The sequence below is a fragment of the Pygocentrus nattereri genome, chromosome 24 (assembly GCF_015220715.1).
Source record: "Pygocentrus nattereri isolate fPygNat1 chromosome 24, fPygNat1.pri, whole genome shotgun sequence".
Classification (NCBI taxonomy): Eukaryota; Metazoa; Chordata; class Actinopteri; order Characiformes; family Serrasalmidae; genus Pygocentrus; species Pygocentrus nattereri.
The window spans coordinates 20,344,599-20,357,732 of NC_051234.1; the positions used below are offsets into that span (position 1 = coordinate 20,344,599).

General features: G+C 36.1%; 1 protein-coding gene across 1 annotated transcript in view; it reads left to right on the forward strand.

The window, feature by feature from the left end:
• Positions 1–210: 210 nt before the first annotated feature.
• The window catches only part of LOC108438417 (polycystic kidney disease 1 like 1), a gene marked incomplete at its 5' end in the record, with an annotated part of 48,346 nt that continues 35,422 nt past the window's right edge, over positions 211–13,134 (forward strand). The window contains 14 exons of the mRNA XM_037533807.1: positions 211–238; positions 3,585–3,753; positions 4,841–5,080; positions 6,734–6,866; positions 7,361–7,564; positions 7,980–8,161; positions 8,446–8,649; positions 9,332–9,486; positions 9,721–10,134; positions 10,995–11,108; positions 11,574–11,639; positions 11,717–11,881; positions 12,340–12,417; positions 12,774–12,916. Of these exons, the coding sequence (XP_037389704.1) occupies positions 211–238; positions 3,585–3,753; positions 4,841–5,080; positions 6,734–6,866; positions 7,361–7,564; positions 7,980–8,161; positions 8,446–8,649; positions 9,332–9,486; positions 9,721–10,134; positions 10,995–11,108; positions 11,574–11,639; positions 11,717–11,881; positions 12,340–12,417; positions 12,774–12,916 (2,295 nt within the window). The remainder of the gene's footprint in view (positions 239–3,584; positions 3,754–4,840; positions 5,081–6,733; positions 6,867–7,360; positions 7,565–7,979; positions 8,162–8,445; positions 8,650–9,331; positions 9,487–9,720; positions 10,135–10,994; positions 11,109–11,573; positions 11,640–11,716; positions 11,882–12,339; positions 12,418–12,773; positions 12,917–13,134) is intronic.

Consider the following 13,134-nt stretch of genomic DNA (forward strand, 5'->3'; position numbering starts at 1 on the left):
GCTAGCTGTTTTCTAATTCAGTGTGTACTGATGCTTAATGTAACTTTTTATTTGCTCTGTGTGACAGATTTGTGATCACAATGCCTTTTTATTTAGTGCTGTTTGTATATGTGAATGTTGTTGTTTTGTTTGTTTGTGTCTTTGTTTATGTTTGTTTGTTTTATTTTTGACTTGAATAAGTCTTACAGGGGAATTCCATCTGTTTGTTAAAATATCAGCATAATTCCGTCAGTGAGATGTAAACAGTCATTCGGAGTGATCTGATGTGAAATGTGCCACAGAATTCTTTACATTGGCTTTAACAAGAAACAGATATTTGAAGAGTTTAATGTCTTTAAAAGCTCAAAGAAAGCTACATAAAACAGTTATGAGCATACTGTATACCTGAGGCATTGTTCTGAGGTTTTGGCTCAAACATATTTTTTTAATTGTGGAATGGTACATGCAAAGTGTTGTTAGACAATGTGTATGTATGTATATATATATATATATATATATATATATATATATATATATATATATATATATTATTAGTTTAATGGTACTGAATAACAAGCTGTGTATTTTTTTTTAATAGACCAATTACCATGTTCTGCGTGTTCTCCTCTTCTGTAGCGTTCCAGTGTTTGAGCCGCTACAACCAGAGTTCTGCACACAGTCTGCACATGTCCCCTCCTGACCAGCTGACTGGACCTGCCTCATGCATCAAGCTCTGTCTGCAGCAGCAGTAAGAATATTTCCATTTTCCTTTTATACAGCTGAAGGGAAAGTATAATGCAAATCACGTGTGACCTCCAGATGAGTAACAAATGAAAGGAAAAATCTTAATCAGTGAATATAACAAGTGCAGATGCTTTCAGACAGGTGTACTAAGGGCCAAGTGGGACTTGTATTCAGATTGGGAGTTGATGATGATGCAGACCAGCCCACCCAAAACTCCAACTCTCATGCACAGCATTGGTTTTTTGCAGCGTTATTTATGAGAAGCCATAATGTTTAATCCACCTCCTTGTTTCTACATTCATTGTTCATTTTACCATACTTACCATACAAGTGCATTTTTTAGTTCAGACTGTTGTCCATTTGTTTCTCTGCCCCTTTTTACCCTGTTGTTCAGTGATCAGGACCCCCACAGGACTATCACAGAGCAGGTAATATTTGGGTGGTGGATCATTCTCAGCACTGCAGTAACAATGACGTGGTGGTAGTGTGTTAGTGTGTGTTAATCTGGTACAAGTGGATCAGACACAGCAGTGCTGGACTGAGAAAAGTTCCCCAATCAGAAATATCCAGCCGACAGTGTCTTGTGACCACTGATGAAAGACTAGAGGATGACCAACACAAACTGTGCAGCAGCAGATGATTTATCACTGTCTACAAGGTGGACCAACAAGGTAGGAGTGTCTAATAGAGTGGACAGAAAGTGGACACTGTGTTTTAAAACTCCAGCAGCACTGCTGTGTCTGATCCACTTATACCAGCACAACACACACTAACACACCGCCACCACGTCAGTGTTACTGCAGTGCTGAGAATGATCCACCACCCAAATAGTACCTGCTGTGTGGTGGTCCTCAGGGGGTCCTGACCATTGAAACACAGGGTAAAAGGGGTCTAACAAACTATGCGGAAAAACAGATGGACTACAGTCTGTTATAAGAACTACAAAGAACTACAAAGTGCTCCTATATGGTAAATGGGGATGATAAAATGAGCAAAGAGTTTAGATGCAAGGAGGTGATTTTAATTGCTGATCAGTGTATAAGACAGTGTATATCATCCCTTCTGTAAAATGGTCTGATTACAGAAATGATTACTGCCATCATTATAAGTCTTAGTCCTGTTTATATAGAAACTGAGCTTGTACTGATGATTACATTTCTTATAGTAACATGATAAATGTTGCAGATGGCCTTATGATGTAATTTAAATGGACTTGATTGCATTATTTAGCTTGAAAACAGTATTCATTTTGCATCACAATCACATTGTTACATTATTTAATATTTGATTAAATTAGTAATTGAGTAATGAATAATAAACACTATGTTTTAAGTAATGAAGTTATATGACAGCAGCTGGATCTCCAATTAGAAACTATAATCCAGCAGAAGAAGGCCTGCTGTAATTGCATTTCTACGAAAAATAATACAATACAGTACAATTTAAGTTTTTGAACCCAAAGCCATATAAAAATATGACTGCCTTGTGCAAATCATTCATTTTTACACATTAATAAGCAATAGAATTAACCACCATGTTTTCACAGTCTGTTGATAAGAATAAAAGTTTAAGACGTGCTACATATTTTTTATTTTAAATGTGGTAAAATTAACGAAGATATGATTTATATTTTAAACAATGACATTTTGGAGAAGCCTCATGTCTCCTGAAAATAGCAGCATATGACATGTGTGATTGTCTCATGTAAATACTTTGTAATTGTAGCTGAAATTGACCAAAATATCACAACAATTACAGATCATGTTATGTGAACCTTGTAAGTGTTAAATAAATCTAAGATATTTGAGAAAGCAGTTAAACTCAACTATCTGAAAATGCATAAGTCATGTAGGCCAGTGTTTAACAGGTTATCTCTTAAAATTCCGGTCATATTACAGTCATGGGCTTATTATTAAGTAGCTAAAAGTACAGCACTACAAACTGGCTGTTAAATAAATGTGGAATGAAATTTCAGACCTGATCATTTATGAGGTTAGAAAAGTATGTAGGGCTTGTTGAAGTAAATATTATTGCTTTTTTATGGATTTTTGATCCATACTAACATGGAATTTCATATCAACTCAGTTAACTTTCATAGTTGCCACATGAAATATATGTTTTAGATTGAATTGACAATATCTGGATAAGTACAAGAGCCGTATCTGTAACAACAATAATAACAGCCTGTAACGGGGAGCAAGGAGGCGGACGCACGTGCTGAGATAAGCGAGATTTATTAAGGGCAAATCCAGGATCATAATCTAAACGGTCCAGGTTCACATAGCTAACACGGATTGATCGGGGGGCAGACATGACAGACAAACCAGAACAAACAACAGAACAAACAATAGAACAAACAACAGAACAAACAACACAGCAGATAACACTAGTACAGCCAACAAAGACCAGCAAACACAAGGGGCAAACACAGGGCTTAAATTCAACAGGGCTGATGAGGGACAGGTGGAAACAATCAGGGGTGGAGTCATGAAACAAGGGGGCTGGACCAAAACACAAACACAGGGACAGGACTGGGAGGGGCCAATTGTGATAAAGAATAATAAATAATAAACAATAAATAATGGAGTGTTGGGCCATATGTTCATGATGTTGCTGTGGATGATTTGATTGGCAGCTTGCACACTGGAAAGCTCCGCCCCCAACTCTCAGAATGTGTGGCTGCATCAGCTTTACAAGACACAGGTGAGATCATCTAATATTGAATATTGTAATTTAGTGTTATTGGTGCTGTAGGTTAGACTTGAGGATTTTAACATTCTCAGGTAATCATTTAACAACAACATTTAATAACAACATTTATGTGCTGTAATGTCTGACCTCTAATCAAATTTGCCTCTCAGCTGTTCAGATATACACTGAGAAGCGAGCATACGTTACAGGAACTGATGTAATGTTCCTGGCTGTGACAGAAGAAGCTGATCCACTGGAGTTTCACTGGCAGTTTGGGGACTCAGTTACATTTACAACTAGATCCAGAACCTTCATTAAGAGATTCTTCCTTCCTCAAAGGTGTATATACATCTGTTAATGGCTTGATTTATAGTATGTACAAATCTAGTCATCTGTATGATGAAGTTAAGTTTCTCCCTTTCAAATTAGCTTTACAGAAGATGCTGAATAATTCATAGCAGTTATTGGAAATGTATAGTAGATAGTAGAATTGATAGACATTATAGATGTTAGTATCTTGTCATATTTTAGTTAGTTAATAGCAGTACTGTATTATAGATGTTAGAGTTGGTAGTGGGTAGTAGTTACTAAATAAGTCATAGTAAATGTAGAATAATTTATAGTAAATACCAAATCATTCATAGTAGTTACTGACACATTTATTGCAGTTAGTGAATAATTCATCACGGTTACTCAACGATTTATAGCATTTACTGAATGATTTATGGATACAGAAAAATCCATAGCAGTTAAAAATGAATAGCAGTTACTGAATAGATCATAGTAGACACTGAATTATTCATGGTGGATACTAAATAATTCACAGTTGAAACTCCTGAAAAATTGGTAATATACACTGAATAATTTGTAGTAGTAACAGAATCATTCATAGTAGGTATTGAATAATTGATAATAGATTCTGAATATTCATAGTAGTTACTGAATCATTTTTGGTAGTTACTGAATAATCCATGGCAGTTACTGAATAATGCATTGAAGTAAATAATTAATAATTCGTAGATACAGAATCACATCTAGCAGGAACTGAGCCATTTGTAGCAGCACAGAAAAATAAAAAAATATTGTCTGTTGTCATTGATCATAGGATACCGATTCAGCAATTAGATCCATCCATCCATCCATCCATCCATTTTCCAAGCCGCTTCTCCGTCAGGGTCGCGGGGGGGAGCTGGAGCCTATCCCAGCAGTCTTCGGGCGGTCAGCAATTAGATGTTAGGTCAAAATATTCCTTTAAGAGGAAGTTCAAGAGTAAATCAGCTTTTAGTTAGAATGCTTTTCTTTCTGAAAAATCACAACACTTAAAAACACAATGCCATGGAAATGCAATCCTAACATTTAATGAATATGAACGATATGATGTATGTTGTGCATCATTAATATTGAGCTGTTTTCTCCTGGTTTGTAGGTACAATGTCACCGTCCGTGTGTCCAATGCTCTCCACTCTGTTAGCTCAGAGATTTATCATGTGGTGATTCAAACTGCAGTCAAGCCCAACAGACTGCTGTTCATGCCCTCAGTGCTGCTGGACACATCGTCGAGATTCACCTGCAGAATCGATGCTGGCACAAATGTCTCTTATGTGTGGGATTTTGGAGACGGAACTCAGAGAGTGGGACACAGCACTGAGCAGCACTTCTTTAACAGGTAGAATCTGCCAATTAATATGAAGCAGCCAGTATTAAGTATCATTTTACATAGAAGTTTAAAAGCAATGCAAAGCAAGACGTATTCACTGCTTTACTTGATTCACATATGTGCATTGCCATTATGTCTTAACATAGACTATCACTGTTTTTGATAATATAAAACCAATTCTGATTCTGATTCTGATGTGATGCTGATATTCGATATAAACCATGTGGAAGCTGAAAAGAAGCTTTTAATGATAAACAAAGTGGCAGATGATTCCCTAATAACTCTGTGTATAGAGGATAATACAATAATATTAATATCCAATAGAGGATAATAATGTCATGAATGCCTCATATTCAAAAACCAGTGACTAAATCTTACTGATGAAAGTAGTGAATAGTAATTCAATGACAAGAAATTGTGTAGACAATTACAATTTATCATTAAATAACACTTGTATTCACTATTATTGAAATTTCCTCTTGTTCCTGAAATACTTTAAATTGTAAAAAATCAGTTTATGTTTTGTGTCTATGACATTTTTGCCTACACTGTATTAATGATTCTTAAATATGTGACTCCAAGTAATTCCAAAAGTTACCATATGTTGAAAAATAATGTACACACGTGGACAAAATTGTTGGTACCCCTCGATTAATGAAAGAAAAACCCACAATAGTAACAAGAATAACTTTAATTTGACAAAAGTAATAATAAATAAAAATTCTATGGAAAATTCTATGAAAGCCAGATATTGCTTTTCAAACATGCTTCAACAGAATTATTTAAAAAAATAAACTCATGAAATAGACCTGGACAGAAATGATGGTACCCTTAATTTAATATTTTGTTGCACAACCTTTTGAGGCAATCACTGCAATCAAACAATTCCTGTATCTGTCAGTGAGACTTCTGCACCTCTCAGCAGGTATTTTGGCCCACTCCTCATGAGCAAACTGCTCCAGTTGTCTCAGGTTTGGAGGGTGCCTTTTCCAGACGGCATGTTTCAGCTCCTTCCAAAGATGCTCAATAGGATTTAGGTCAGGGCTCATAGAAGTCCAGTGTTTTCCTCTTAGCCATTCTTGGGTGTTTTTAGATGTGTGTTTTGGGTCATTATCCTGTTGCAAGACCCATGACCTGCGACTGAGACCAAGCTTTCTTTTCATAGAATTTTTATTTATTATTACTTTTGTCAAATTAAAGTTATTTTTGTTACTATTGTGGGTTTTTCTTTCATTAATCGAGGGGTACCAACAATTTTGTCCCATGTGTGTATAATGCTGAAACATTTAAATTGAGTCAATTGAATTGGTCAAGTTTTCTCTGCGTTATGCAGTTGTATGCAAAAGTTTGGGCATCCATTTTCGTTGATTTTCTAAGTGAAAATAAGTTAACATGTCCTTTACAGAGAAAACACTTCTGCACATTTAAAGACACATTTGCTGTTTATTTACTGAAATTAACAAAAATGAAACATAAAAGGTATCCGTGTCAAAGTTATGGCACATTTTATATTTAATGTTTTTTTCCCAATGTTTTAAATATAAACTCAAATAACTAGAACGTGCACACTAAAATCTGTAGGACATTTTGACTGGGGTTATATATGATTGTAGTTTGTGGCTTTTATCAAGTTACATATTTATGTGCATTCTTCTTGTATAGAACTGGAGAGTTCACAGTTGAAGTTACTGTATTCAACCTGGTCAGTTCTGCCTCGTTGAAAGGACATCTGTTCGTAGTTTCTGAGCCATGCCAACCTCCATCTGTGAAGAACATGGGCCCCAGCAAGATACAGGTCAGAGATACATCAAAGCTCATGTACATTGCAATAAAAATATCTTAGCAATTCTATATTCACCAAAACACTGTCTACTTTATCAGACACCTTGCTCTTGTTTCTCCTTGTTGGTGTAGTTGGCGTAGCTGTAGAGTGTAGCTTATATATAGATGAACAGTTTGTGTTGTCCATCCTGTGGTCGAGTTTCGCATCAAAGTGCTCTAGCATTACATCTTTACATTTACTTGGATTAAAAGTTTCTTCTGTAAGGTTACAACTTGGGAGATACTTGCACATATTTCTTGTACATTTACAGTATTTTGTCTGCTTTTTCCCCTGATGCTAAAAAATGAATAACTTACAAAGTAATAAATTAATAAAAATAAATAAATAAATATATGTGTAAATCATAAATGTCTTTTTTTGCACAGTACCATGTATAAAATGGATGTTTACTTTAAGCCATGAAAAAATGGTAGCTTACTAATAAATCCTTTTCTTCATGTTTTCAGGTGTGGCGTTACCAGCCTGTGTCCATCGGTGTGACCTTTGAATCTCAGATTCAGTGCAACATCTCCAGTGGTCTGCTCTACACCTGGTTCCTCTATAAACCAACTGGGCAGCAACTTCACATCCCACTCATTCAGACAAACAGACAGAGACTTGAACTGCCTGAGTATCTGCTCCATTATGGCACTTACGAAGCAGTATCAAAGGTGAAAGGTCTCATCTTCTGTACAAAGTTTTATATACTGTGAAGTTTAAATGACAGTGTGGCAAGAAAAAATCACTTTTCACAGCTTCCTCCTTGGCCCAAAAAGTAGTCAATCAGCCAAGACATGTTTGGTTTGCTCCTTTAGTTTTGTACTGGAGCTACAAGGTTAATGTCGCTAATAGGAAATGAAAATGTATTTATATACATTAGTCCATGTTCATAGATAACAGTGTCAGAAACCATATTAAGTCTATGAGAGATTATCTAACAACTCTATAAGATTTAGGACAAGTGTGTGCAGTGCTGCTTGGTGGGCATAAGCTTCTGTAATTTTGTTACTTGATTCGGAGGATGGGGAAACTTTAGCAAAAATATTTGTGAAATATTAACAGATTTCTTTTCTATTCATCCTGAAGGTTGAGGTTGTAGGCAGCATAGTTTACAGCAATTACTCAGTTCAGATTGAGGTGATGTCCAGCCTTCCTGTCAGCGTCATCAGTGGAGGCACTAATGTGTTCATCAACCGCAACAACAACAATGTCATCACTCTAGATGGACAAAAGTCATATGATCCAGATTACCCAGGCTATGCTATGAGGTACGGAGAGAGTAGTAAGCACAAATAAATCTTTTTGTACAGTGAATTTTCAACCTTCATCTTAACCCTTTATTAACTGTTAATTATTATTTATGTCATTATTCAGTTGCTAAAGTGTAATGTTTGTTAACTACTGTGAAACTTACATGTAAACTGTTGACATAAATAAATAAGGTGTTTAGAGATAGCACTATATATAGGCATTGAAGTATAGCAGTGTAGTTTGTCACATGCAGTACAGTGCATATAAAACTAATAATGTGATTTTTCCCCATCTCTTATAGTTACAGGTGGAAGTGCAGGCCAGTAAACTCAGCCGAAAGCTCCTGCTTCAGAGAGAACCTTCCTGATTCCTCTGCAGTGCTGGCATTTCCTGCTCGTGCTCTCCAGCCTGACAGCGACATGTTCAAATTCACTCTGACTGTACACAGCGCTAATCGCTCTTCGTCATCCCACATCTTCATCACTGTGCGATCAAAACCAACCAGGTGCACTTTTATACCTTTTATATTTTTATAGTCGCACATCGTTTTTGAAATTTCATGTGAGGTCAGTTTGTCCAAGACCATTATAATGGGTTTTAATGAATGCATACTGAATGATTCTAAGCTGAATAATAGGGACAGTTTATTGGACAGACATTTCCATCTACACTAGTGCTGTTAGTCCGCCATCACATCAGCAATAATAATACATACACATATACAATATTTAAAAACTATACCCAGATGTTGTTGTTTAAATCTCATTTTTCCTATCTATCTATCTATCTATCTATCTATCTATCTATCTATCTATCTATCTATCTATCTATCTATCTATCTGTCTGTCTGTCTGTCTGTCTGTCTGTCTGTCTGTCTGTCTGTCTATCTATCTATCTTTCTATCTTTCTGTCTATCTACTTTTCTGTCTGTTTGTGCATGTGCTGAATATTTTTGTGGTATTTTGATCATCTTACACTGTAAAATACTGGTTGATTTGTTTTGTTGTAATAACATAAACAACATCAACAATATTACTGCCAAAGGTAAGTACATTTAAAAACCATGTTTGCTTTGAGGCAGTATATGTTTTCATTTATCTGAATCAAGTAAACTGCACTATGGTAATTTTGTAATGTGTGATTATTGGTAAAATAGAATTCAGTTTTGATTTGTAATTTCTCTGCAGCTTTGTTCACATATCATGCAAAGAGTGCAGAGGAAACTCTATAAACTGGAATGAGCCATTTTCTGTCACTGCTATGTGTGAAAATTGTCCAGAAACTGTCACCTATTCCTGGAAATTGTACTCAGTAAACGCATCAAGTAAAACTGTGCCAGAAGGTAAGAAGATTGGTATTGGACTTTCCCTTTTACTTTTTTTACGTTGATTGACCACAAAGTTTTTAAATTGCGTTCTGTCTTTTCATTCACTGTTTTATTTACACTGTTTCAGTGTAAAGTGAAATATTTAGAGATGCCTTTTTATGTATGAAAGATATTTTTGTACAAAATGACTATTGTTGTTATTGTTGTGCCCGATTTATTCCCTAATTTATTCTTTTCTTTTCCTTTTAGGTCCTTTCTGCAGCAGTGTGGACATAAGTTTACCCTCTAAAATGGAGGAGGACAACCTTTTATTTCAAAAATCTGAAGTGACCACTCAGACTTCAGCTGTTAGCCACTCTGATAAGATCGCGAGTCATTACCCTTCTAACTCTACTGGTTCAGTTCTGTTGGCTCAGATATGGAACAGACTGTCCAGCAGCTCTGATGATTCACCTGATATGAGTAACATTTATCACACTACCATTAGTAAAGCATCAGAAGTGACCTCCACAAGCCCATTACCTTTCCTTTTACCAAACTCTCGGCATTTAGCTGGAGAAAAGAAATCTCACAGGAGCAAGAGCCGATCAGAGAGGTCAGTGGAGCACCAAGAGGAACCATTAGCTCCTTTTGATCTTCTGTCTGGTCTTGACAGTGCATCAGGTATGACACTGTGCATATTTAAATTCTGAGGTCTTCTATACACTGTTCTCACTAAAGTTCCTTTTAAGAGCAAAGACTGGCTCAATTTACAAAAATGATCCATTAAAAAACAATCAATCCATGGAAAGGTTGTTCTATGGTATTGTTCTAAACAAATCTTTTTGCAACCTTAATTGTTTGCCAATTTAAAAACACTTGATGTTGTTAGGTTTGCCCAAATTTTAATTTACTCATAGGAAACCGTCTGTGTTTAATTGTTGAATGAGATTTGGTTCCCCCTTGTGGCAATCTTTGTTCATGATTGCAGAAATTACTAACTGGACAAATAAACATTATATTTTCATTAATAGTGTTTTGATTACGTGTTACATTTCAACAGTTTATACAGCTACATTAACAGTCAAAAGTTTGGACACGATTTGAAAATGCCTTTTTCTCATCCATCCTCTTTACAAAAAGAGTTTTTTATGTAAAAGAACCATATTTAAGAACAATACACCAAAACACATAGTTTTGATTACATCTCTCTCTCTCTCTCTCTCTCTCTCTCTCTCTCTCACACACACACACACACACACATTTAAATATAAATACACACAGATGCTGATATAGTGGTTGTGACTCCAGTTCTACATTTTCCAACTAAAAATTTCTCATTTGTTTAAAATATTAACATAGATTTATTTTGGACTTAAATTCACACATAGTCATCGATTTGTCTTAAAAACAGCATTGAAACTTTTAACCATAATCCTTTCAGTCAGGTATGTCCAAACTTTTGACTGGCCGTGCATGCTTTCTTTCTTTTATTTGAAGAAACCAGGGTTTTAACCATGCTTCTGTCACTGCTGGTCCATCAGAGTCCTCAGGAGCTTCAAGTGAAGATGATTACCTCTATGCTGTGGACACTGAAGATGAAAACACCAACAAGAACAATGTCACCTTCAAACATTCCAGTATTCATGGAGATCTAGGTGGGAAAAAGATTTTCAAATGGTGATGTTGACTCTGGGCTGGTCAGCCCATTGTTTTGAGAACAGCAGCAGCTTGTTTGATTGATTTGTCGGTTTCCTATTGTTAGTAAGAGCTTCTTAACAGCTGCACATCCTTTCAGACTCATAGTGTTGAGTTGTCTCACAGTGGAAGGATGGAAAGAAACGTGATTTTTTTTCAGATCTGAAGCAAGAGTGGAGTTCAAATTTCTCTCTCAAAGGAGAAAATGATGTGGTCTGCTAAGTCTTGCAGCAATCCTTTTTTTTTTTTGTTACTTATTGTTATGTAATTTTTTTATGGCCATTTTGACTGGAAATGAAACAAGTGAAGGGTGGCTTCAGACACAGCAATATACAACTCATATATCTGTAGGCCTTTACATTAACAAAAAATCGACTACAGTGTCCAAAAACAGTGTCTAATGTGTATTTTCTTTTTTTTCCCAGATTATGAGTATTTCTATTCTGGAATGGAAGAGGCTGATGTAGGAGAGCCTGTCGGGCGACCAACAGGTACACACAGACAACATTCAGCACACCATAACAATATCAAAAATTAATAACAGTAATATACCATGCTATGTTTTCAGGCCTCGGCAGTTTAGATGACGCAAGCCTTCACTCTGATGAGCGTGAGGGGGACAACCTGGTGGACCCCAGCAGTGTTGGCCGTTTGGTGGTGTCTGAGAAAACTCTGCTGGATCTGAACAGAGAGCTCATCCAACCAGCTTTGTTTCAGTCTTACACATTTACAGGTATACATGACATATACCATATTTATAGATAAGATCATTCAGTACACTGTGTGTCCAGAAGTATCCAGGCATCTCTTCTAATGAGTATGTTCACCTATGTTAAAGTGCACTTTGCTGTGGAGCAGTTAAACTGCAGTCTGTGGAATGATGGAGCTCCATCCAATGCCTTTGGGATGAGTTGGAGTGATGTTTGTGATTCAGAATATGTGTTTTAAAGCCATAGTATCTAAAACAGTCTAAACAAAAGTTGGAAAATGGTCATTTAAAAGTAAATTATGTCTGTTTTTGGTTCATGAAACCACAAATGTCATGAGTTGACCTCAGAGAAAGAAAGCAGGAAAAATATAGGATATGGGCCCTTTAAAGCTTGGATCTCATCGGAATATAAAAATGGTCTTAATGTCTGTGCTAAATGTGATTTGGTTCATTTTACTGTTTGTGTTGTCTGAATGTCTCAGGGGCATCCTCCCCCAGTATTACGTTTAAGCCCACCTCGCTGAAACCCAAAAGTCTATACATGCTGGAGGTCTCTGCACGTAAGTTCATCTGCCTTTGGTGTTTGTAATAATTGTGCTTTTCCTCATACTACTTAGAAGTTCCTAAGATGATGTGGTAATTACTTTTTAATAAAGTGGGTCCATGAATGAACAATTCAAGGCCACAAATTAATATACTGAAACCATGACTTAATTTCTTGCTGCTACGAATGAAGATATTGAGATAATACATTGAGGCCACTAAACCCAAACTCAACTCTTATATTTTTATAATATAAAATTTTTATAATATAAAAGATATTTTATAATAGAAAATATCTTTCTCCTTGCTCATGCTTCAGCCTGTTGGTAAATGAAGTGGGTTCTGAAGCATTTCTCCTTGTTCCTGTTTTCAGTTTTTGATCAGGTTCCGCAGGGGAAAGCCCAGCTGTTCTTCAACACTCATTCCATTCCTGAGGGAATGGCCTGCCACGTACAGCCCAGCACAGGCCTGGAGATGCATACACACTTCAGCATCTTCTGCACTTCAGGAAGACAGGTCTGCAGATCATTTATTTTATTTTTTTCTCTTTATTATTGCTCTTCTGTTGAATGTCTTTACTTGTGTTGCTAAATGAGGTGCTGGATAAATAAAACCTATTATTACTATTTGTTGTAGTAGCAAAAGCATTAGGTCTAGCTCTGATTCATCTATAATTAACAATATTTGAAGACATGCTTTGAATTGTTCTAATTTTATGTGCCTTTGTTTTTTAA